The sequence below is a fragment of the Nelusetta ayraudi genome, unplaced genomic scaffold (genome assembly GCF_046127955.1).
Source record: "Nelusetta ayraudi isolate G7.1 ecotype Tasmania unplaced genomic scaffold, CSIRO-AGI_Nayr_v1 ptg000027l, whole genome shotgun sequence".
In the NCBI taxonomy this organism is placed as follows: domain Eukaryota; kingdom Metazoa; phylum Chordata; class Actinopteri; order Tetraodontiformes; family Monacanthidae; genus Nelusetta; species Nelusetta ayraudi.
The window spans coordinates 3,744,855-3,770,000 of record NW_027466077.1 but is presented as its reverse complement, the minus strand read 5'-3'; the positions used below and the strand labels follow the sequence as shown (position 1 = coordinate 3,770,000).

The window sequence follows — 25,146 nt, the reverse complement described above, 5'->3', positions numbered from 1 at the left end:
GCTGGTTTGCCATCCGCTCAGACCGTCATGTGCTGACTGAGCATTGCGTTCCCCCCCCGACGGCCTTTCTTTGGGAAACATGTTACAGACTCCAGTTGGATCTGGAAGTTGGATTGCGCCACTATGAGACGCTGAGATTAAACAAATAACCTCTGGTGTCCCAGACTGCAACATGCAAAAGAAGAGGAAAGAAAATTGTACAAATGGCATCCAATGTGTATGTTTTTTACATATTACAAATTTACAAATTTACATAGAAACAGATGGAGTGAATTGACTGTTTCAGCCAGAAGATGGCAGTCTGCTGTGTCCCTTGCACAACAGACTTTAAGGGTTAGAAACAGTTAAAAAAATATATTTTCATGAATGTGTTCTGACGCAGCAATTCCAAACACAGTGGCAGCAACCCGCGATGCCACGGCACCTTTTTCCAAGTCTACCAATCAGAGAACTGAGGCGCATTTGTGCATCTGTTCCTGTATCGACGCCTAGCGACCTCAGCTAAACATCTGAAAAAAGCAACAACCTTAAAATGGTGAATTTAATTGTCGCCGTTATTTTGCCACAGAGCGTTGCAGAACGCTGCGACCTCCTCTCGTGAGAAGCCGACGCACCGGAGCTCCGCTGGAAGTCACACTTTCCTCCTCCGACATCGTCTCTTTCTCGCTGTCTTCACATGCCAGCAGCTGCTTGCAGGATTCTGTCATGCATCCTATCCCTCCCTCCCTCCCTCCCCTCCTCTCTCTCTCCCTCCCTCTCTCTGTCACTCTTATGCATATGCAAATGAGCAACTTAATCCCGCTCACACAATCCCAATCAGTCCTCTGCTCTCCCTCCCTCCCTCCCTGCCTCCTCTCCTCCTCACCTCTCCCTCCTTCCGTCTTCCTTCTCTTTTCCATCTCTCTCCCGCTGCATTTTCTCCCTCGCTTTCTCTCTCTCTCGCTCTTTCTCTCTCTCTCTCTCTCTCTCACACACACACACACACACCAACACACTCTCCCTCTGTGTAGAGCAGTAGTCATTCTACTTATAGCCTCGCCATAAATCAACCTGTCATTCTCCGTCATGCTCGCTGGATCTCGCTGAGGCTCTCTCCCTCTCTCTCTCTCTCTCTCTCTCTCTCTCTCTCTCTCTCTCTCTCTCTCTCTCTCTCCCAAACACACACACACTCACTGCACTCCACAGCACAGATACAAAAGACACCAATGCAAGCTGACACAACACACATACACACAAAGCAAAGATGCACAAATGCTGACAAATAAAAAGAAAAACGACAAGAAACGCATGAAACCCATGACCACACGCGCACACACACACACACACACACACACACACACACACACACACACACACACACACACACACCATCCTGTTTTTGTCCCAGAAGGTATAAATGTTTTTGCAGGAGGCTGTAAACAGAGGGTTAACGTGCTGTTTTGTGCTGGGGGCCTGGCAGAGTGTTTTGGATGAGGGCTTGCGTACGGCTGGCTGCCTGTGAGGCCGGTGAAAAGTGAAGATCTGAAAGTATCCAACACACAATCTTTAAAGGTTTTGGCCACCTCGGCTTTGGCACCGTGAGGCGAAACACAGATTCTTCAGTGTTTTGATTAAATATCACAAAGCACCTTGAGGCTCAACTCTTAGACCCCGGACTCTTGGCCTCAGGCCCCCGTAAATCACGTTTTAAAAGGAGGGAAAGGGAACCAGAGTGCACGAGGACCAGCAGCAGCAGCAGCAGCAGCAGCAGCAGCAGCAGCAGCAGCAGCAGCAGCAGATAAAGCACGGGCCCTTGAAAAGTTTTTGCCTTAGATTTAAAAAAGAGGAGAAAGTAGCCAAAGGGAAGCGGCTGAGCTGCGTGTTGTTGATAACAGGTGAGGCTGCCAGACTCCCGGTTGCCAGTTATCGCTCCGTCCTTTGGTGCCAATTAAAGACGTCCAACTTCTCCTCCCCCGACTCTCCTCCCCCTGTCGAGGAAGCCCTTCTCACTCGTCTCAGCTCCCGCTTTTTTTCCCCTCCCTTCCCTTCATTTTTTTCTGCCCAGATTTACATGTCAAATATCATCATCTTCCTCCTCCTTCACCGCCTCCCTCAGCTCGCAATGAAAGAGCCTCATAAAGAGCCTCAGGAGTCAGAGGATTTCATGGGGCTTTGTGTTGAGTGTGTGTGTGTGTGTGTGTGTGTGTGTGTGTGTGTACAAGACCGGACATGTGGCATGCAAGGACATTTAAAACCGTGGCCCCCAGAAATGACTACTGACAGGACACACACACAAACACACATATATATGTAATGAGCTCCCCATGACTGCACCACATTGACCTTGCATGAACAGACTGTGTAAAAACACACACAATGCCCTCAGTTTTATCATCTGAGGTCAGAATATTGGGATCTTCAAATTTTCTTGAATTTGTTGCTGAAACCACAAAAAAAAAAAAGAGGCCAAGAAAAATCCTGGCTCGGCTGATTTGTGTTGGCTTTGTGTCCACTGGGCCCGACTGCTGTGCGACACGCAGCACTGTGGGAGAAACACGACTGGCAACGGTAGCGACATTCCGGCTCTCTGTTTTGCTCGACGCCCTCACTGACGACAGCTGTTTCTGCCGTCTGGAGAGACGACTGACCAATCACGGCGCGTTCGGGAAGGATTAAGCGGGCACAATTAAGCCATGTTCACAACAACCTCCCAATACAGAACTTGCATCAAAAAAAAAAAATTAATAAATAACGATCACTTCCCGCCCCTTCCCAAACGGGTTGATGAGCTAATGGGAACAAAGTGCGACGGCGGCTTGAATAAAATGAGTCAGACTTGGTCTTATTTTTATCAGGCGGACAGACGCTCGCCTTCCAGCAGCTGCAAAGTCTCGCCACACTTAGGCCCTGTCCACACGGGAACGTTGCCGTTTTTTTTCTTTCCCGGGGTCGAAAAAAGTCGCGTCCACACGCTGACAGATGGAAACGGAACGGTGGGTGAAAACGATGTAATGCATATGCCACACCAAAAGGTGGCGCTGTTCACAGACGCTGACACAGCCACCGGACCCACGATTTAGAAAGAGGGCGTTTCCGCGACACACTAAACACAGCGAAAACAAAAACGGCGAGTAGCGGAAAAAAGGTGAGTCTGAGGTTTTGTAGTAATATTGCCAACAAATCTTGAAGCGCCTGCGATACAAAGACAACTCCGCTCGCCGCTATCGTTGTTTTTTGTGCCGCTGCATGCCGTGTTTTTTCCGGTCACATGACAGTGACGGTGCGATGACGTCATCGTTTTACAAGGAAAAGCCGTTTTCACCGTCCACACGGCAACAATGCCAGATTTTCCCACTCTGGGACCCGTTTTCAAAAAATACCGTTTCGCGGACCCAAAACGCTGTTGCCGTGTGGACGAAACGCCGTAACGGTTAAATACTTTACAGTTTCCACCAAAAAACGTTCCCGTGTGGACGGGACCTTAATCTGGGGCCGCAATTACAGGATCTTTCGCAAATGGGGAAAAAAGACCAAAACGACCTGAGCGCACCTGCGTTGGACGAAGGGAGCTGAAAGGCGGCTTTTTTTTTAACTGGAGGCTGTAAGCAGAGGGCTAAATTTGCAGTTTAAGAGATCTTGAGGGCTTCAGAAAAATAGATGAAGCTCAGAAGCTGGTTACAGTGTGAAAAGCGTCTCCTTCCGTCACGCTGCAGGGGTCTGTTGACCTGGAGAAAACACACCAGCTGGATTCCGCCCGTGTAGAACGTGCGTGACAAGATAAGAAATGCCAGCAAATATGCACAGATATGGATTTCCGCTGTGGTTTTTCCAGCCTTTCTGGACGCTCCTCCAACACCCCCCACCCCCACTTTTTTTTTCTTGATCCAAGTCCTGGTCTGTCGCTGCGCTCCACTGATCTCCTCCTCCTCCTCCTCCTCCTCCTCCTCCCTGTCCTCCTCCTGCTCCTCCTCATTCTCCTCCGTATTCTTCTCTCCTCCTCCCTTTATCTCTTGCCGCTGTCTTTCACATAAACACTCTCTCTCTCTCTCTCTCTCCCTCTCTCTCTCTCCCTCTCTCTTGCACACACCCCTCCCGAGATGTGTCCACTGCTTTGACCTCTCTCTCCCTCATGGGAGTGCTGGCTGTCTGCCCAGCTCGCTCGCTCTCCTTCTCTCTCTCTCTCTCTCTCTGTGTCTCCTGCAGCCTTGCACTTTCCCCTCTTGCTCCGTATCTTTTCTTCTTCTTCCCTCGCGTTCCCTCCATCTATTGATCTCCCTCTTTCTAAGAAAAAAAAAATTCGAATTTCCTTTTGTTTCCTCTCTCTTTTCCTGGACTCGCTCGCACGTCTCTCCTCCAGCTTGCACATCTTGCTTTTACCCCGCCAATCCTCTTTTCACTTATCTTCCTGCTCTTCTCATCTGTCCCTAACTCCCTCTTCCTCCTCTTCCTCCTCTTCCTCCCGTACTATTTATTTCTAGGCTCGGGGGGGTTACTGGCATGGCTCAGCCTGGGGCGACTCGCCCAGTTCATGCTGCCTGTGTCTGGGCACGGCGCCTGCAGAGGGTGGGTGAAGCTGAAGGGGTCTCTCAGTGTGTGTGTGTGTGTGCGCGCGCGCCTGTGTTTGTGTGTATCCGGCGACAGCAAAAGAGGGTGTGCGATGTGGAGGCGAGGGGAGGGTGAAAGAAGCGCAGAGATTGAGAGACAGACTGATAGAAAAAACTGGAAAAATGTTGAGTCATGCTTCGTTGGCAAGACTTGCGATAGCGCTAACAATAGAAAAGCACGCCTGTGTGTGTGTGTGAGGGTTTGTTTCTGTCTGTTCTAGTGATGTGATGCGCATGTAAAAGGATGACTCACGTTCACTCTGAGAATTAATGACATCACTGATGACTGAAATGACAAAAAAATAGATAAAAATGCTACTTTGCTAAATGCTATTTTCATGTTAATCTGCTAATCATGAATTGGCATAACAATCTAGACATGTGACCGCTGACTCACAAAAGTGCTGAAGGTTGAAACATCTGCAATAACGTCGCATCACTCACAAATGACAAACAACGCAGCGACTGCAGGGATAAACAAAGGAAAACTGCCGGTGCCGTTGGCCACCGATGAAGGAAGCCAATCTGAACTTCAGCGAATAACATCAAGTTCATGCTGTTTGCACAGCGCAGCCCAGCTGGACCCCAGAGAGCGACGGCCCCCCTGCTGGCCACTCCGGGTGCAGCGGTGCTGGGCAGGAGGCAAGCTGACCAGGGACTGAGCCTCGCACCTTGAAGAGCAAAGGGGCAACCAGCCCGTTCGTAGGCAGGCTCAGAATCAGGCCCAGAGCAAAGGCGGGAGAAATTTTCTGTGTCCCCCCAAAAACAACGTCCTTGGTGCAGCGATCCAAAGTCTCTCTCGCTCCCCTTCAATCTTCCTCCTCCACCTCTCATCCTGTCACTGCTGCCTCACATCTCCCCCTCGTCAGCCTGCCACTGGTGAGCCTCAGTGATGCAGCGCCCTCTGTCTGTGAGGACAGGCACTGCGTGAGCACGTTTTTCAAACTTTTCACTTTTCTTTTTTAAAATGACCACATGAGCCGATTTAACAAAAAATTAAAGTAATTAGTTTCCTTTATTCCTTTTTTTTTTATATATAGAATTGGAATCAGCAAGGCCATGTATGGGTCTGAGAGTCAAGCTTTGTGTGGGAAACCAATGTAAACGGAGGCCTAGGAAGGTTAATATGGAGATTTGGCACATCTTAAATTTCTATTTCCTAACAGTGTAAAATATAAAATAGAGGTTGCCAGCGCATGAAAGCTGTTGTCCCGCTGCCTTTAAGCGAGACCCACATCGACGAGCCAACAGAAACTAAGCGCTGGGTGGACATGAGGCAGATCAGAGCTGCTCAGAACTGCACTGAGAGCCGCTGAGGTCCCGCAGCCGCCGCCCCGCGTACACAAAAACGCCCTTTCAACCGACGCCAGCCGGAGCGATTCGCCGCACGGTTTACCCAAGGAACAACACATTCCTGATCCGGATTCAAGCGGCGTGCATGTTTGACAGATGGCACAGCAGCATGGCGGCGGTGCCAGACGCTGATGTGAAATATATGCTGCTGCTGCTGCTGTGTTGTTAAAATATGCAGGGGGCGAATTTAGACGACACACCTCTGCGCAAGCGGGATTTATTTTTAACCCCCTTTTTAAAACAAAAAAAACTAAGTACATATATTTATATATATTTGAGCAAAGTACTGAGGTGTTAAGATGTCAGTAAAGACAGTTATGGAAAGAGTGCAAAGGAATCCTTGAAGGTCTCTTTCTGATCTTTTTCAGTTCAAAAGGGAACCAGATGTCATTGCCTGAGGATTTTTTTTTTTTTAAACCTTCAGCCAACATTACAACCTTTGTTTGATTCTAACGAGTTGGAGAACATGAGAATTGTTTTTTTTCAAGATTTGATTTGATTTTGACATTTCAAATTTCAAATTGACAGCTCATTTGATGCGACGGTTTTATATGAGTCAGAGATTTCAAAGGAACACCGCTCGACTGTGCTCTTCTGTTCTGCACCTGAAATGGACACAGATGATACAGCACTCGTGTTGGCCACACAGTTTTTGCCACTGTGTGCGTCCGTGTATGTCCACCGAATGACACCGAACAGAAATAGCAGCAGCAGAGACGCAGGTCTCCTCATTAACTGAAGGGCTAATTTTCCCTGCGTCCACCTGACGCAGTGCAGTGCAGCAGGGCTCCGGAGGCGTCACACCAGTTTGCAGACTCGGCTACAGATTTAGAGAACAACCCGTTCCAGTCAATCTAGCCTGTTTACTTAAAAACAATTCGCACTATATAACTGCATGTCTTTGATTTCCTGTGCAGTGTGTGTGTGTGTGTGTGTGTGTGTGTGACAAGAGAAGATTGACGGGGAGGACAGAAGATTGACAACAGGATGATTGCAAGAAGAACAAAAGCTCCGCAGTGTCAAAGAGTCAGGAACAAGATGTGGGAATAGATTTAATTTGATGCTCCCTCCTCGTCTTCTTCCTCTTCTTTTGTGCACGCGTGTGTGCTGACACATTTGGTATTGCCTCAGCTCAGAGGCTGGTTACAGAAATAAAGGACAACACACACACACACACACACACACACACACACACACACACACACACACACACACACACACACACACACACACACACACGCAGAGACACTCAGTAATTATCTAGAAAGAGCACCTGGGCACTGGGAATCTCATTATATTATAATCACCTCTTCAACAGTGAAGCTGCAGAGAAAAGGGAAGGAAAGGGTGGAATTGGGGAGGGAAGGAGAGATGGTTGGCGGTTGAGGGGGGGCAGTAGATGAGACAAAAATCACAGGAATTCGTTAGCAGCCCCACCACAAAGAACAAGAGGATTGCGGGCAAAGAATTTCCTGTTTTCCAATCCGGCTTTCTTCATTTCTCGCTGCGCATTCAAAGGGTTCCTTTTGCTCTTAAAACATGCTGCGAGTGAAGAGACGCAGGAGCAGTTAGCACAGAGGGATTCAAAAAGGCCACCGGGCATGAGAGACCCGGACGCAAAAAAAAAAGAAAGAAAAAAGGCTGAGGCTAACACAAAACAGCCCCAGAATTCTCAATAAATTCACTCAAGTCCCCTCAGTGCAGCCTGACTTTGATCTCTTGTAGTAGCAGACAGCGGCCAGTGAGGGGCAGCGTTTCCTCTCATGTGACTGACCACCGTGTTCCTTCTTTATTATCTGGCTCCACGTCCTTTTTCTTGTGTTTCTGGTTCATGCGCACATGCACGCACTGTCCTTGAATCTTTTCATACACACATGATACAGATGCAGATACGCAAACAATGCGCCGAGTCCCGACGAGGACAATTTTCAACTGAATCAAGTTCAGAAATTCTTGTTCTCTTTTTTTTTTTTTTTTTTTGTTACACTTTGCCATGAACGACGGTGCTCGCTTGCCTCCTCAGTGTTCAAATATTTATGACCACAACTATGCCTGGTTAGAGAAACAACCCCCGACCCACCCCCACCCAGAAGAGATGGAAGTTATTAACGCATCAGTCAGACTTTATTAAGAAGCCACTGCTCGCCGGATCTGGAGCCACGGCGCAAAGGGAGGTTTACAGACGGGCCGAGAGGGGAAGCGGAGGAGAATGGGCTCACTGTTGTGAGCACACGACGCGTCGGATTCTTGGCCCCCTCCGTTTGAGTTCATGTTCATCCATGTATGTGTGTTTCTCAAAATGTGTGTTTCTCTGTGTGTGTGTGTGTGTGTGTGTGTTGGATGGCTCTCCCTCTCTGCGCAGGTGCGCTGTTGATAGTTTTATCGGAGCAAGATCATTGCAACTGAGAGGAGAGCGGGGCACGGGGCTGGGGGCTGGGGGGTGGAGAGGAAAATAATATTTATGCAAGCAAAGGATTGGGGTGAAAGAACAAAAAAAAAAAATCTTCTCCTTTAACTTGAGCGTCTTCAGAGGGTGAGAGGACGACTCCCCATCTCACACAGCAGCCCGGCTAGCTCAGTCGGTAGAGCATGAGACTCTTAATCTCAGGGTCGTGGGTTCGAGCCCCACGTTGGGCGCATACATTTTCGCGGCTGTCAGCGGCAAGCGGACGACTGCTGAACCTGATCCTGCTGCTGCGGACACGCAGATCGAGCGACGCATTCCTCCAAAAAAAGACGAGTACTCCGCTGCAGTAACAAAACAGAAAACTACTGAAGATGTACGCAAATCCCCGCCTATACGAGGTTCGCAGGTTCACAGTTCAGTTCAATATGTGTGCCTTTAAAAAAAAAAAGATGAAATACGGCAGATGGAAGGTTCATTAAATTGGCCCTTTTTAAAGGACGTCCTCTTTCCAAATGTTTTCTACAGGCTCTTCGCCAAACGGATGTGCGACATTAATCCACCACATTTGAAGAAACCTTCCACCTGGCGTGTCAGGTGTCGATAAATTCACCCACTAACCTGCCTGGAACACTGAATAGAAGAGTCGGTGGTGGTTCCCCGGACCTTTTACCTCAGCGTCCTCTGGTCTGGACGCTGTGTGCCTTGCGGCCGCTGGGTCGCTGACTATCCCCCTTATACCAGCCTGCCGGATTTATAAAATGGTTTCGGGCTCTATAAAAACGCCCAATAAACCACTTTTACTATTAGCACAGGACGCAGCTAGCATACAGCTGGCGACCGCTGCCGCCGACCACACACAGACACACACACACACACACGTGTGAGACGCGCACACGTACGGGGGGGCTAACGTGCTGACACAGGGACAAGCCGCATCCTTCCTGGTCAGGGCGTCACGGCTTGAAGGTGGCTGGGAGGCGGGACCAGAGCCAAACTCAAAGGCCATGACACCCTGCCCTCGCCACTGTACAACTACGAAGCACCGGCCAAGGCTGCAAGCACGCAAACGCACAACGCACATGCTGCATATGGAGGTTGTTGACAATGCACAAAGCGCACATAAATAAGGCGGCCTTGGTTTTTTTTTCTGTTTTTGAAAAAAACGACTTATTTCCTCTCAGACTCTGCCGGCTCCGCTTTGGACACGCGGCTGTTGCACCTCGGGGAGCTCATAACTTCTCAGTAAAAAAAAAAAGTGACTTCAGCAGCCGAGACTGTACAGATTTGTGATATTTCATGGACATTTTTTTTTGTTTTGGTTTTAAAGCAGCAACAAACAGCACATGCTGCGGGCCGAGCAGAGTCCGGGAAGGGAAATGAACCTTAAAGCCCTGTTATGTCACTATGAAACAGGCATCTAGACACACATTAAAAGCACAAATGTTAGACGGCGGCAGCAGCAGCAGCAGATGGGGGGGTGGTTGTCCTCCCCGGAGCAGCGTCTGGGGAAGCCCCTCTCTGTCAGGAAGAGTCGGAAAGTGTCACAAATTGCCGGCCCTTATCCACGGCTTCCACTCAGGGGACCAGAGTTTATGTCCTGTGGCCGGCTGCTTTTCTCTTGCTCTCTTTTTTTTTTCCTCTATACTATTTTTCTGTCCACTTTTTCGGTCGCGGTTTTGGTTAGGCAGAGGCACCGCAAATACTCGGTTGGATTTAGGTACAGAAACCACTTGGATCCGCGCGCCACAAGTGCTCGGTTATGTTCAGGACGAAATCTCACAGCCTCGGGTTGAAACACGCCCAGAGTTCCTGAACGAGAGCCGTCGCAGGGTCCCTTCACCCACGTGCCTACTGTATCCTGCTGTAAAGTGGAAAATACATAGTCTGGATCAAAAAACAAACAAAACTAAAGCAAATTGATGCATGTCGTAGACAAAAAGGCACGCGCTCTAATTCACGATTTACGTCAGCACAACAAACAAGGTTTAAACGAACCAATCAGAGCCCAGCTTTTGGAGAGAGCGGCTCCAAATCCTGTCCTGTGTGTGTGTGTGTGTGTGTGTGTGTGTGTGCGTGTGCGCGTCGAGTCATGAGCGCTCCCACACATGTGTTGCACTCGTATAACAATGCCCAGCACTTGAAGGCCACGCACATGCATTTGCACAACAAAAAGGGCGCATACTCACACACCTAGTCCCGGCGGCCCCGCCCTGACCCGTTTTCATGCTGATTTCTCTCATCGTCGGGTGTTTAACGGTCGCCGCCAGAGTGGCGCTCGATTCAACAGCTCCTCTCCATGGCTTTTCTCTACCGCACGTATGGAGCACACACACTCAGACTCGACAATACGCTCTTCAGTGACCCTGAGGATCCATTGACGCACGCAGATGAGCCGTCCTCTCCAAATGTCTACACACTTACCCCCTTTTCCCCCAAACGCCGATTGGCCCAGGAGCGAGGCGCTCGAGCAGCACTTTAGAGTCTGGGCAAAGAAAAGGGCCCTCGGCGTCTGAAGACTGCCACCATAATGGGGGAAACGCTGAGAAGATAACTGAAGTGTGGGAATTTGGAGATATTACCATTAACAGGCTAAACGGTTGGCGGAAAATCAGCCTGTAACTTTTGAAGGCTTCGTTCGGGGATTTTTTTTTTAACTCAACAATGCGAAACTCAAAATAATTGTTTTGCAAAAGAATGTTGATGACAGGATCTTGCAAAGTGCTGCTGAAAAGATAAAAACTCTGCAATGCAGCCGGACTGACCATCTTGCAATCATCAGGCTACTGGATTACAACACGTGACCTGTTGACAGCAGCCCGGCTAGCTCAGTCGGTAGAGCATGAGACTCTTAATCTCAGGGTCGTGGGTTCGAGCCCCACGTTGGGCGCAAGTGTTTTGGAAGATTGTGAGCAACAAGCGGAGGACACACATCAACTGGTCACGAAAACAAAAACCGGTCACAAAACAACTTTCCCACATGCTGCACATTTTTATTATAAGAATAAAGCAAGAATGCTTTGTCTGCTGTGTTCTATTTGTAGCCTGTTGCTTTTTGGTCAAAGTGCCATCTTCAGTCATGACCCCTTGCTACATGTAGCCCGGCTAGCTCAGTCGGTAGAGCATGAGACTCTTAATCTCAGGGTCGTGGGTTCGAGCCCCACGTTGGGCGAACGCAATTTTGCGAAAAAAAACAATCAATATGGCCTCTTTCTGCAAGTAAAAAAGGGACTCAAACTATTTTTAATTTTTTTATATTAATTTGGATTTAAAAAAAAATAATAAAAAAGTAAGACTTCTTCGCCAACTGCATCCTAGTGCTTGCAGGTGTAAAGGCAGCCCGGCTAGCTCAGTCGGTAGAGCATGAGACTCTTAATCTCAGGGTCGTGGGTTCGAGCCCCACGTTGGGCGCAAGTGTTTTTGAAGACAGATGAGTGTGCTCAACAAGTGGACACACATCTACTGGTCACTGAGACAAAAATAAAAAACAGGTCCAATCACAACTTTCCAAGATGTTTATAAAGTAATTGCTTGTTGGTCAATGGGGCAAATCAATGACTGTCAGCAACATTCCAACTGGCCTCTTTCTGCAAGTATTAATTTTTTAATATTAATATTGATTTTCTTTTTTTTTTTTTTTTTTTTTCTTAAGTAAGACTTCTTGGTAAACTGCATCCTAGTGCTTGCAGGTCTAAAGGCAGCCCGGCTAGCTCAGTCGGTAGAGCATGAGACTCTTAATCTCAGGGTCGTGGGTTCGAGCCCCACGTTGGGCGAAAACATTTTTGAGGAAAAAAAATCAATGACTGTCAGCAACATTCCAACTGGCCTCTTTCTGCAAGTATTAATTTTTTAATATTAATATTGATTTTTTTTTTTTTTTTTTATTAAAGTAAGACTTCTTGGTCAACTGCATCCTAGTGCTTGCAAGTCTAAAGGCAGCCCGGCTAGCTCAGTCGGTAGAGCATGAGACTCTTAATCTCAGGGTCGTGGGTTCGAGCCCCACGTTGGGCGCAGTTGATTTTGTTTTTTTTTTTGAGGAGAGCAAAAGTAAGTGTGATTGTCAGCAACAAATGCTGTTTGTTGGCTGTTGACTGATCTTGGACTGGTAAGAATTATATTAAAAAAACAAAACAAAAAAACAAACACGCCCAACGTGGGGCTCGAACCCACGACCCTGAGATTAAGAGTCTCATGCTCTACCGACTGAGCTAGCCGGGCTGCAGGAAGGATGTTGGGTAACCACCTTAGCACTGCAGCAGTGGTAGATTTATCTGAGTCAGAGGGCATTTTTCACATTAGACGAAGAACAAAGAACAACCAAGGAGACTTTTCTCAGTGGACAGGATGTCTTTGACCTAGCCAAACAATGCATGAACACTTCAATGAGATGAGATTAACAAAAAAAGAGGACATTAATGGCAGCAGCGGTGAGAGAAAGGAGAGGGAAAAGAACAGAAGTTGGCCTGGTAGACCTGGGAGGCAGAAGGAAGAGAGATTATCTCTCTCTAATGGCCAACTTGTTGACAGCAACACTTTTCACCACCCCTATCTACTTAATCTAACATTACTATCTGCCCTCTGCAAACACACGGTCCCCCTCTCTCTCTCTCTCTCTCTCTCTCTCACATACACACACACACACACACACACACACACACACACACACACACACACACACACACACACACACACACACACACACACACACACGCACACAGACACACTTCCTCTCTCTCAGAAAAAAGGGGTTATCAGTCACCTTTCAGACTTTAGAATCATGAAAAGTGAAGCGGAGACGTCACTGACAGAGATGTTGCCGCAGCCACAAAGACTGGAAACCCCCCCCCCCCCCCAAAAAAAAAACCCAAAAAACAAAAACAGAAAAACAAACAAACATCAAAAATCATTCAACTGAAAAGTGTATCTCAAAATTCATAAAGAAGAAAAACACCACATGCACAGATTTCTAAACATTATCTATCCCCAAAATATATTCGATTTTTTAAATGACAATGATATAGAGCTTTGTGTAGACACATACAAAAAAAAAGTTGCACAAGACCCAGGCCGAGTCACGTCTACTTCTACAAAACATGTGGATCCGCAGTATCTTTACAACCCGCCAGTCACCACCAGACATCCGCGCTGACCTGTGACCCGCAGATGGTCCTTACAAAAACCCAACCAGGGTCCAACCGAATGCATCTGCCAGACAAAAACCAGACCTAAAAAAGTGAAGTGGACTCCCTCTGCCTCCACTGTCATCCAGACAATTGCGTGTTTATGAGACCTGTCCAAATTACAGAGGGCCTTGTGTCCGGTGGCGGGAGCTGTGAGATGCCTCGGCCCCGCGGTCCACATGAAGGCAGCGCTGCTGCGCGCTGAGAGAGACATTTGTGCAGCATTTCGACCCAAAATAGTCCCAGGCTGCTCCCTCCACCGCAGAGCGAGAGGGCTGCCTTCATTTAGGGCCCATGGGGTTGGCACATCTCTCTCCCACACACACACACACACACACACACACACACACACACACTGAGAGAGGGAGAAGTGGGGAGGTGGGTGAGGGTGGGGGGGGGGCTACATTTCATCACTGTCATATGGGAGCAAGTCATGAAATAAGCTCATTCCGTAAGTAGACTGTGACAACGGAAACATTGTGGGGACAAACTGTCTCCAGGTTCAAGGGGAGTAAAGTCCATAAAAAAAAAGCCGCTGGACTGGATGAACCTATCCCCCCCCCCCCCCCCCCCCCCCACACACACACACACACACACATTTCATTTCAGATGTGTCACAGAGAAAGCTTCGAGTTCAAAGTCAACTTCCAGCAACTTTACAAACTTCCTCAAAAACCCTGCTCTGATTCTGGATTTAAAGGCTGATAAAGTCAAAAACACGAATAATAATAATTAAAGAAGAAGAAGAAGAAGAAGAAGAAGCACGGAACCTTTTCATCAGTCATAATTCCATACTGTCCCCACCGGTATGCTGCTTGAAATAACGCACTTCAACAGCTTAGTTTCAATGCAACAACAAGCACGCTTCTTACCTGCTTTGCTGCTGGAGGGGGAAACTTCCTCCTTCCACCATCAGAAGCGCCTAAAAGTTGTCCCAAAAACAGCGTGACTCAGTCCGTGGTGTCCTACTTCAAAATCAGACCGGGGTATCTCCTTTACAGCGACGAAGAGAGAAACTTGTTCTTTGTCCGACTCCTGCAGCTCTGCAGTCACTCCAAACTTTTCTGGACGCCGCTTCAGAAGTAGCGCGCAAAAAAAAAGGAAAAAAAAAAAAAAAAAGTTGCAGCTCGGCTCTCACTTGAAGTCGGCGAGTTCGATGACAATTCGGACTCCCCCAAATTGCCGCGTCGGCATCCGGGGAAGAAGAAGCCGGGATCGAGTGGCGCACGGCAACGCTGGCCTCGTCCTCTGCAGCAGGTGTAGGGGGGAAAAGTCAAGATTTGTCGCGGCGCATCGCAAGTTTCTCCAAACTCCTTGGCGCGGGCGCGCACGAGCGGGTGGGATGCGGGAGAATGCGCTTGTGACGGGCTCGTCGTGGACACTGGGAGCAGAGAGGTGGCGGAGGAGAGAGCAGGGAGGAGAAGAGCAGTGAAACAAAAGAGCTGCAGAAGTTCACCGCGGTTCTCCAAAAAAAAAAAGAAAAAAAAAAAGAGTCGACTGACTGCAGCCCACCGACGGAGAGAGCGAGTGAGGGAGAAGAGAGAGGAGGAAAAGGAGGGAGGGGGTGTTCCCAGATCACGCTGCAGACGACACGCAGTGGGATGAACTCTGGAAGTTTGCAAGGAGAGGGTGAAAAAAGTTCATGTCAGGAGTGGGATTTGAACCCACGCCTCCATTCGGAGACCAGAATTCCCCTCAGCACAGGAAGGTGCGACACCTTGAGTCTGGCGCCTTAGACCGCTCGGCCATCCTGACGCACGCGACACAACACAGAACATCTCAGTCATGACGTCAAATCTTCAGCGACGTCGTTATTATTAAAAGCGTGAAAGTCGCACCCAACCAGCGGCTGCATTGCGTTACGCTGAGCTCAGCCGCACATCTGACCTTTGTCCGCTGCCGAGTTCTCTGCGCGGCTGTTTGCTCTCACTCCTCGGCTCGACGGAACTCAACTTCCCCGTCACATTTCATAAACTTCCCCTTATTTATCAAGCGCGTTCGCAGGGGGGGGTTCAGCGGTTCACCTCAACCCGAGACGAAGCGCTTTCGAATCCGAAGGAACGCGGCTGCAGTGACACAGCAGGCCAGCAGGCGTCACTCTCACACATTCTCGCCTCGCCTTCCTATTGGGTTGCCAGGTTCGGCGAGACTCGGTCTGGAATCAACTCAACCCAATTAACAATGCTTTTTTTTGGACTGTGGTCCTTGCGGTCAAACTTGGTGCAACGCGTTTGGGATATTTTCCCACAAATAAATAAAAACAAAAAGCTGTCAAAATCAGTTTTGACAACACGGGCAATTGCTAACGTTGCTTAGCAGACGTTAGCTTGAGGCGTCTGGCAGAGACGCGGTGGTTTCGGGGAATTTTCATCCTCATCACTTTCTTACAGCTTTGACCACCATATTAACGTGATGGGAGTCTCGCTGCTTCACTGCACCTATTGTTTTTGATCTCAAATACAAAAGAAATTAACTTACATTTTGCAAGTTATCCAATATCTGACAACTTCTTACCACAGAGATATTAAGACGATAATAATCTACTCGAGATAACTCATGAGGAGGGCGCAGACAGAAAAGTTGTCAGGAGTGGGATTTGAACCCACGCCTCCATTCGGAGACCAGAATTCCCCTCTGCACAGGAAGGTGCAACACCTTGAGTCTGGCGCCTTAGACCGCTCGGCCATCCTGACACAAAGACAATACTACGCTATTGGCGTTTACATTTCTACATACATAATTATCCACAAATAGTAAGAATGTTGGTTAGTTATTCACCCTGAAACCTTGACTGCAGGAGGAAATGGGTATAGAAAATGGATGTTATTTTCTTATTGCATATTTCTTGCTAGAATTTTTAGAAGAAGCAAGTTTTATCTGCACCTTCTGTTCTGTGGCTCTCTCTTTTTTTTTATACTTTTGTTCTATTAATCCATCCATCTTCTTCCTGTACTCAGGGTCACGGGGGTCTGCTGGAGCCTTTCCCAGCTGTCATAGGGCGAAGGCAGGGTGACACCCTGGACAAGTTGCCAGTTCACTGCACAGCCACATAGAGACAAACAACCACTCACACTCACACGCACGCCTATGGACAATTTAGAGTTTCCAATTCACCTTAAATGCATGTTTTTGGACTGTTGGAAGCCAGAGAACCCCCGCAGACACAAGGAGAATCAAACCCAAGACCTTCTTGCTGTGAGGTGGCACCGCTAACCACTGCACCACCACCATCAATTAAATTCAACAATTAGACTGAACAGTCCAGTAGTTACTATCAGTTAAGAGCTAGACATCAACCTCTTGCTTGTTGCTTTGTTATCGTCCCATCTAAAAATGCGGAATGCCCAACTGTACACCAGTCTAAACGGGTAGCTAGAACCCAGGACTGTTTTTGGAGAACGCTGTAAACGGAGGACTAATTATACCGTAGCGATTGCGGGGATAATAAATCACGTGAGGCTGCCCCACTGGAGTCCAGGATGAAAAATAAAGACGTGAGAATGCAAAGAATACGGGGAGCTTTAAAGTCGGGTGAGCAGACAGGTCGGATAATGTCCTCAGTGTTGCTGGATGTTTGGACTACCGGCGGCTAACGGCTTATTTTCACAGCTCCGCTCCTCTCACATTGTTTTTATTTCCTCTCAAAGGTTTTTCCAACAGCTCACTGCCGTCCTCCGTCCGTCCCTCACAATTGCACGTTCTTTCCTGCAGCCCGCCTCGTCCGCCTACAGTTCACTTATTCGTTTACTTTACCCGAACGAATGTGCATTGAAAAAAAAAATTCAAACTAAAACATCCAAAACCAACAAGGCAACAAGTTCGTGCCCTCAAACCACAGCTGAGATCATTAATTATTAAACTCCAAAAATATGCAATATTGACTGAATCTTTAAAGAAGAGCTGCTGTTAGTTTGTTTTTCCTCCCTCCTCCCCACTCATGTGTGATGCATAGCACAACGATAGAAACCACATCCAGCCAGAGCCGAAACCAGGGCTGCCCACTTCCTCGGTTGGCAAATTCTGTCTCCCCTGGTGTTGCTCACGACGTGAGACACATGCAGTGAGGTGGATGTAGGCTGTAGACGTGTGCTGCTAAACGTTATCTCAGAGGACATCACGGCTCTTTCTGTTGTGCACCACCAGTATCAGCAGGATCTTATCTACACCTCAGCTTTGAACGGAAAGGTGTGGTAGATAGCGTGTGTGTGCGTGCGTGCGTGTGCGCACTCATGCTCAGGTCCTGCAGCATTCCCTACTTCTTCAATTATTTGTCACGCCAGCTAAAAAAGTCACAGCCGTGACACCACAATTAAAGGGACAGAAATATAAGGAGAGAAGGTGTAGTTCTGCAAGGTTGAGTGCTTCGGTTTATTGTTAAGCCCTCCATCAGACATTAAGCTTGTAAGATTTTAATATATTAAATTCATTAAATGGTCTTAATAGTCCCCTGTATTTTATAACTTTCTTCTTCTGCTTCCATCTTCAAAGTGGCTGCATTTCTGTTCCCCTCCAAACACATGGAAGGTCGTGCATCATCGAAAAAGCCAAGTGTTTTTGCAGTCGGCTGTCAACACAGGGCTAAATATTGGGCTTCAGTCATGCGAAGCTGCCCCCGCTGGACTCCGGGAATGAAAGATAAGGATCTAAAAACTGGACTAATATGGGACCTCGAAGGTTTTGAGAGGGTGTAAATTCTGGCAACCTCCTGGTTCCGAGACAGCTCAAAGACGCTGAGCTGCGTGAGTCGAGACATAAAGATGAAAAGACGTCTAGCTCTCAGCCCCGTTCAGCCTCACTCCTCCCTCCTGCCCTCCATCACATAAATCAGGCAGCCATACATGCATATCTCTCCTCCCTCCCTCAATCCGTCCATCCATCCCTGCTGTCTCCCTCCGCTGGCTTTTATTAGGACAGTGGATGGCGAAAGCAGAGCCGACACACCCCGGGGCACCGACACATTTGCGCAAAGTGCTGCCACATGTGGAGGTAAACATGTGTGCCCTGTGTGCAAGAACTGTCACTGAGTCTTTTCTCTGCGTGTTTTATTGAGTGTGTGCGGGGGGGAAAAAAAATTAAAATGACCCCAATAACCTGATGATGTTTTGAAAATTCTCCTCGGAGGGAGTCAAAGGCCGAGGTCGCCACGGAAGGTCAGTGGAGCAGCTGGGCGCGTCTGTTAGCACAGGTTTTCTAGTTGAATGAGTCGAGGAACGCTGACCTGCAGCCATATGTATGCCGCAAACATTAAAGAGGTGTGTGTGTGTGTGTGTGTGTGTGTGTGTGTGTGTGTCTCCACTGGCTTTCATGTTTTAAAGTGTGATAATCTGCCGCAGATGAGAGAAAAAAAAAGACTTGATTCGGAACACGCAGACGTGTGGTTGCATGCAGAGAAGTGATTATATTTTTACATTATCTGCAGCTTAACGCTACACTACACTTTTGGTGCTTGATAAATAAACACTGTTTGGTTGCTATTATAGGGAAAGATAAGAAAACTAGGTTAAAACCTCTCATACATTTGGTGGTTTGGTGGTGCGACCAAAGGATAACGGATTTCTACTGGCAGCGCTGGAGAGTTTTCTGCGGCCAGACGTCTGGAAATGTCTTCAGCCTGCGAGGTGAACCGACTTCAAAAAGTGCCGATAGCGCATGAAAGGACCTCTACCTGTACCGCGTGTGTGTTTCAACTCTAGTATTAGCACTTTAAAGCACGAGACGCTCTCATTTTCAAAGAGAAGTGGCTGTTTCAGGCGGACCACGGAGGACCACCGTTGGCCTGTAACTGAGGCTGGAAGGCTTTTGCTCGCGTCGATAACTGATGGCCCGGCTGGACTTTGAGTGTGGGTAGCGCACGCGCGTGTGAGTGTTGTGAAAAGTGGAACAGGAAGAGGCCATGTGTGATGGAATAATATCATCACCATGGGCGGTTAAGGGAAAAATAAGGCACGGGTGACAAGATAAGAGGAAGCGTTTGTGGAGGTGGGAGATAGGACGTTGGGGGTGGGGGCGTCAGAGAGGGGAGGAAGTGGAACAATGTTCCCAGAAGAACCGCCATGCCTCTCGGGAAACCCGTCGTCGGAAGGCTGAAAGGAAAAAGGTGTTGAGAGGTTCGAAGAGCGAGAAGAGAAGACCCACAGAAGTCTTTTGCATGATAAATCCATATTTTATTACCATTCTCTCATTCCAAACCTCCACAGCCAAGTCCTGGCGAGCGTTCCCGAAAAACAAACATGATCAGTAGAAAACAGAAAGCAAAATACTGATGACTTTTTTGTTTAGTTTTTTTCTCCAAAACATGAGCTTGACACATTTCCACTCCTTGAGACGCAAACGTTTCAAGATCACTAAAGCTTTTTCCATTTTTTTTTCAGTTTTTTTTCATTTAATTAAAGCAACAGGTTCCATTCGAGGAACCTGCAGCGAAAAATAACTTGGAATGAAACTCCTCGTTTGCACCTAAATGGCACAGAGGCTATTTTTTATTAAGCAGGATTAGGAGCCAACCTTTTCTTTTATTGGCCGGTTTAAATGATGGTGTCAATTCAGACGCGACTGTTCTGTTCTAAGTTCCCATTGCTCGCCCCACCAGGAATTTCTATTAAAGCAGGAAGGGCACAGCGAGAGCGACGCATTAAAACTCGCAGCGACGCAAGAAAAACAATCCCGAAACAGCCTCGGAGGAGATTTCACCTCTCAGCTGGTCGAGGCTGCGAGCGATCTCGTCGTGCCACTTCCATCTGACACAGCGGGAACAGGAGACAGAGCATGTGCCCAGAACCTCACTCAGGTGCAAAATACCTTCACGATAACAGTCCCCCTCCTTCCTGCAAGAACACATATGCGGTTCCTTGCGAAATCACAAAATAATAGAATCTCTGACATTGGACATTATGCAACATTCCGAACGATGCATAACAACATTTTCACTCAAGAATCTTAGCGCATATATATGTACTGTATATATTAATAAAGGCAAAAAAAACATAATAATACAGAGCCGTTACTTTAAAATCCTCAAAAACAAACCAAGGAACGAAAACACAAGAGAAGAAGGTATGGCGATTGTCACGAGAGCGAGGAGGCCGACGGAATAGAAAATATCTACACCAGTGTGTTTCAATAAAGGGAAAAGTGCGAGATCCATCGTGGTGTGAGTGTGTGTGTCTTCAACCGCGAGCAAACAACAGATGAAGGTGTCGAGTTACCCTGATAGAAGCTGCGTCTCCGCCTAAGTAAAAGTCCTCTTCTGTACAATTTACACAAACCATGGAGACGTAGAGACAACAAGCGGCGGAGGCTGCGAGGCCCGGGACGTTTCGTCAGACACAGAGCAGAAAAAAAAATAAATAAAAGAAAAGCAAGGAGCTTCGGAGGTTAGCAGCAAATGATGTAAAGAGTCGAAGGCAGCTGAAGAACAAAAAAAAAAAAATCAAAGAAAAAAAAAATGAAATAACAATGTGGTAACAGCGTGTAAGTCTGGCCTCAGAAACAAGCTGGCAGCTTCGGTTCTGCCCTCAGCCTTTATTTTTTTCAAAAACGTAAAAAAAAAAGAGACATTTTCCCTCCATAAAACACATCAAGTTCTGATCGCAATTCCAAACGCCGGCCTGACTGCAGGGGCACCGGACGGCCACGTGTCCCGGGTGCTTTCTGTTCCCAGCAGTTTGGAAAATACATGTTTGACGAGTCGATAAACACGAGGAGATTTCCAATGAAGTCGACTGAGAAGAACTCAAACACAAAGCCTTTTACACGTTAAACGCTTCGTTTAACGCAAGTGAGGACAGCAGGGGAAACATCTTTAGTGTGTTTGGTGTCAGTGAGTAAAGGACGCTTCTCTCAGTGTGTGTGTGTGTGTGTGTGTAGTTGTGTGTGTTTGTGTCAGCAGCTGTCCTCCAGAGCGTTGACGACTTGCTCCAAGATGTCGGGGCATCGGTCGGCGATCTGCTGCAGGACTTGGTTGGCGTATTCCTGGAGCTCCGCCCCCTCCCTCTCGCACAGCGCCAACTCCGCCTCCAACTGGGAAGGACACACACACAGGAAAGAAACACAAAAACACAAACAGACGTTACACAAACTACTTCTTTGCAACTGGTTTCACTTAGTTCAGGTTTGGTTTGTCCTGGATTTCAAAGGTCCTGCAATCAACCCCTTTGTGACATCACTGACGGCGCATTTCCTGAAGCACATGTTTTTTTTTAGCGCAGACTTTCTGAAAAAGAGGAGAGACACATTTGTGTTTTTGCTTCAATACGGAAAAAATTTAAAAAAAAAAAAAAAGCCATGACTGCGCGGTCATGGTTTTCATCAGAAATCTGAAAAGATTTCGGACTCTGATTCTCCTGAAACTCACTGGGAGGACTGTTCTGAGCTAGTATAGGCTGTACCAAAATAGAGTGAGAGAATGCAAAATCTCAACATGATTAAAAATATTGGGGCGACATGGTGGCGCCTCTCTGTGTGGAGTTTGCTTGTTCTCCCTGTGTCTGCGCGGTTTCGCTCCAGGATCTCCAGCTTCCTCCCACAGTCCTAAATTGTCCGTAGGTGCGTATGTAAGTGCGAATGGTTGTTTGTCTCTATGTGGCCCTGCGATGAACTGGCCACTTGTCCACGGTGTCACCCTGCCTTCACCCTATGACAGCTGGGAGAGGCTCCGGCAGACCCCCGCCACTCTGAGTGCAGGAAGAAGCGGGTATGAAAATGGATGGATGGATCAAAAATTGTAAAAAGCCTTGACTGCGGGATTGAGATTTTGCATTCTCTCCCTCGCTGTAATAGAAGAGTGAACACTACCTTGGAATAGTCCTCCCTGTGAGGTTCAGGAAAATCGAAATTTGAAAAAGTTTCTCTGATTTTTGATGGAAACCATGTTTTCTTTTTTCAATTTTTGGATTTCAAAGGTCCAGCATTCAACCCATGCAAGCCCCTTTGTGACATCACAGAGGGCGCGTTTCCTTCCTTTTTTAGTGCAGACTTTCTGAAAAAGAGGAAAAGGGATTCTCACTCCCCTCACCTCGTAGAGACACATTTGTGTTTCTAATTTTTTTTTTTTTTTTTGCCTTCAGCTACTGTTACTGCTCAAAAATCATTAAGGGGCAAATAAAAGGTGACACACGTGTACAAACATGGCACGGTGATCCAAAAACACCAGCGCACCTCTCTCTCTCTCTCTCTCTCTCTCTCTCTCTCTCGCTCTCTCTCACTGTCTCTCTCCCCCTCGCTCGTGCAGAGTGGAACATTTCTTGCAAGCGGATGGATTGTTTTCCTTGGCCGCTGCCGAGCCGAGCCGTCAAAGCCATCTGGCTTAATGACCAATACATCTGTATCAATAAGAGCGGCGCTCAAACACTCGTGTAACACAAGCCCGCATTTATACGCGCGTGCGTGCGTGTGTGTGTGTGTGTGTGTACGTGCGTGTGAGACAGAGAGAGAGAGAGAGCGAGCGAGCGAGGGAGGCCTGGGTCAGACAGTGGCAAAATATTTTCTCTTTAATTCTTAACCTTCTTCCCTCCTCTCAGGTCTTCTGCCAGGGAGCCTCGGAGGTACTTCACGTTACAGCGACTCCGCTCATGTGTAAAACTGCACTGAGCCGTAGAACTGCTAATTGTTAGTGAATATCCACCTCTGAAATGGACATTTTATTTTTTTTTTTTAGAACCAGTGGACCATGTTTTCCAGGATTTGTCGGAGATTCCTAGGTTTCACCCCCCTTCATCTGCTTGGATTTGCAATTACTCGCAGCATCTGTATCTCCTGGCCAGGCTCCCCCCGTTCTGCCACCTCCGCCCTCCGTGCCAACTTTCCGCGCAGGTAATTCCGGCGTTTTTCAGCCGCGGTGGTCTCCCAGAAAAACACAGCCGTAAAGATAAGGGCTCGCGCGATGACTGAGGAGAGATAAATGGCTGCGATTGGCCGCTCGGCTGTCTTCTGCTCCGTGACCTCAGGCGCAGACAGACGCTCCAGGCGGAACCCAAGACCATGTGGGTCAAACGCGGCGCTGATACCTGCCACGGACGAGCGTGGAGCGTGCGAAAGACACAGTCACCATCTCAGTTGTTTTTTTGTTTTTTTTTATCTTTCCAAGAATTAACATCTCAGAACACCTGATAAAACACTTCAGATATAAATATTTTCAGACAGCCCATCGACTATTGTGAGTGTGTTTAGTGTTGCCACTGCCTGCAACAAGTCTTCTGCCCTGCGCTGCACTGCAATGTGTTTTTACTCAATATATTTCCATTTCATTTGAACGTACGACATCAAAAGCCAGTGGCATTACGAATCCAAGTAGCTCAACACAACTGTTAACACGACCACAAGAAAGCGCCAGCCATCACTCCAAACCTCCCCGCAGCAATAAAAGTCGACGATTTGTGAGCTCAAGCTGCAAACGCCTTTGATGAGGTCACTAAAATTAAGAGAAAAAAAAAAAATAGGACAAATTCGTTCCAGTGATCAAATTATGAGGAATTATTTCAGGGCTTTTCCTGAGCTTCCCAAAGGTTTGGGTGGAAAGTGAATAAAAATCAATCCATCCTTTAAAATGGGATTAGTTGGTTTAGAAGCTCATCTTCTCATACATAAACAAAACAGGGAAAATGAAAATAAATCAGGGCTCACTCTGTGAAAGTCGAGGAGTGTGTGTGTGTGTGTGTGTGTGTGTGTGTGTGTGTGTGTGTGTGTGTGTGTGTGTGTGTGTGTGTGCAGGGATCTTGTTGTTTCCCTTGGCGCCTCAGTGCAGCTGGAGGTGAACATGTATGTTGCAAGCTAAGCAATCACTTAATGAGTGACAGAGAGGATTGTGGGAGGTTTGGCGATAGACAGGGGGGTGAGATGCATAGGCCAGTGCGTGCGCGTGTCTGTGTGTGTGTGTGTGTGTGTGTGTGTGTGTTTGTGTGAGGAAGACACAGAGAGGGTTTGTTGAAGATGATTTTAACTGCAGCCATTAAAGCTCCATTATCATGATGGATCATTATCTGTCTTATCAGGGGCTTGCACACACACACACACACACGCGCACACACACACACACACACACACACACACACACACACACACACACACACAGACGTTCCAACCTTGCACTTGGGCACAAGCATGCACACATACATGCATGTGTGGGTTATCAGCCTGAGAATGAGGATGAGAAGTATGTGTGTGTGTGTGTGTGTGTGTGTGTGTGCGTGTGTGTGTGCGTGCGTGCACACAGGGCCCTGAACCTCTTGGCGCAGGAATGCTAATGTTTTCTAAAGAAACCATAACTCAGCACAGAAACAGAGATTAACGCAGCGAGAGAGACAGAAAAAAAAAAAAGCGATGTGCGGGTGCAAGGGTGGACGGAACACAAATCTGTTCAGGTCAACGATTCAGCTTCCCCCTCTCGGATGAATCGTCATGCCGGAGGTCTGCTTATTTAGAAACTGTCTCCCTCCCCGTCTCCTCCCGTGGCTGCGATGTTTAAAAACTCTCTCGACTGCTTTCCGAGGGGAAATTACGTCCCGTGAATCATGAGATCCGGACCCGCGTCCCTATCCATCGTGGCTACTTACAGTGAAGCTCAGTGACCCACTAACTACTGACCTGAAGCTCTGCAAAAAATAACACCTCCCTCTGGACAAATGTTCCC

At 47.7% G+C, this 25,146-nt stretch overlaps 2 protein-coding genes and 9 non-coding genes across 16 annotated transcripts in view; 6 read left to right on the top strand and 5 right to left on the bottom strand.

Annotated features, from left to right (window-relative positions):
• wnt5b (wingless-type MMTV integration site family, member 5b) overlaps positions 1 to 15,004 on the bottom strand; it is a 60,842-nt gene extending 45,838 nt beyond the window's left edge. Inside the window, exon 1 of the mRNA XM_076030179.1 lies at positions 14,393 to 15,004. The gene's annotated coding sequence lies outside the window, so the exon portion shown is untranslated. The remainder of the gene's footprint in view (positions 1 to 14,392) is intronic.
• LOC142890870 (ELKS/Rab6-interacting/CAST family member 1-like) overlaps positions 4,562 to 25,146 on the bottom strand; it is a 112,459-nt gene continuing 91,874 nt past the window's right edge. For 5 of the 6 annotated variants that reach the window (XM_076030172.1, XM_076030171.1, XM_076030175.1 and 2 more), the window contains one exon: positions 19,663 to 21,539. In XM_076030172.1, coding sequence (XP_075886287.1) covers positions 21,402 to 21,539 — 138 coding nt within the window. In that variant the 3' untranslated portion in view covers positions 19,663 to 21,401. Of the gene's footprint in view, positions 4,583 to 19,662; positions 21,540 to 25,146 lie in introns of those variants that run through there. The other variant, XM_076030173.1, reaches the window with a different exon arrangement.
• trnak-cuu (transfer RNA lysine (anticodon CUU)) lies at positions 8,501 to 8,573 on the top strand. Its single transcript has one exon. It is a non-coding gene; the product is annotated as a tRNA-Lys (tRNA).
• On the top strand, positions 11,158 to 11,230 carry trnak-cuu (transfer RNA lysine (anticodon CUU)). The gene has a single exon. It is a non-coding gene; the product is annotated as a tRNA-Lys (tRNA).
• On the top strand, positions 11,440 to 11,512 carry trnak-cuu (transfer RNA lysine (anticodon CUU)). The gene has a single exon. It is a non-coding gene; the product is annotated as a tRNA-Lys (tRNA).
• On the top strand, positions 11,679 to 11,751 carry trnak-cuu (transfer RNA lysine (anticodon CUU)). Its single transcript has one exon. It is a non-coding gene; the product is annotated as a tRNA-Lys (tRNA).
• Positions 12,041 to 12,113, top strand: trnak-cuu (transfer RNA lysine (anticodon CUU)). The gene has a single exon. It is a non-coding gene; the product is annotated as a tRNA-Lys (tRNA).
• Positions 12,279 to 12,351, top strand: trnak-cuu (transfer RNA lysine (anticodon CUU)). Its single transcript has one exon. It is a non-coding gene; the product is annotated as a tRNA-Lys (tRNA).
• trnak-cuu (transfer RNA lysine (anticodon CUU)) lies at positions 12,486 to 12,558 on the bottom strand. The gene has a single exon. It is a non-coding gene; the product is annotated as a tRNA-Lys (tRNA).
• Positions 15,164 to 15,275, bottom strand: trnal-caa (transfer RNA leucine (anticodon CAA)). Its single transcript has 2 exons — positions 15,238 to 15,275; positions 15,164 to 15,209 (listed from the first exon to the last, which is right to left on the bottom strand). It is a non-coding gene; the product is annotated as a tRNA-Leu (tRNA).
• trnal-caa (transfer RNA leucine (anticodon CAA)) lies at positions 16,102 to 16,213 on the bottom strand. The gene is made up of 2 exons: positions 16,176 to 16,213; positions 16,102 to 16,147 (listed from the first exon to the last, which is right to left on the bottom strand). It is a non-coding gene; the product is annotated as a tRNA-Leu (tRNA).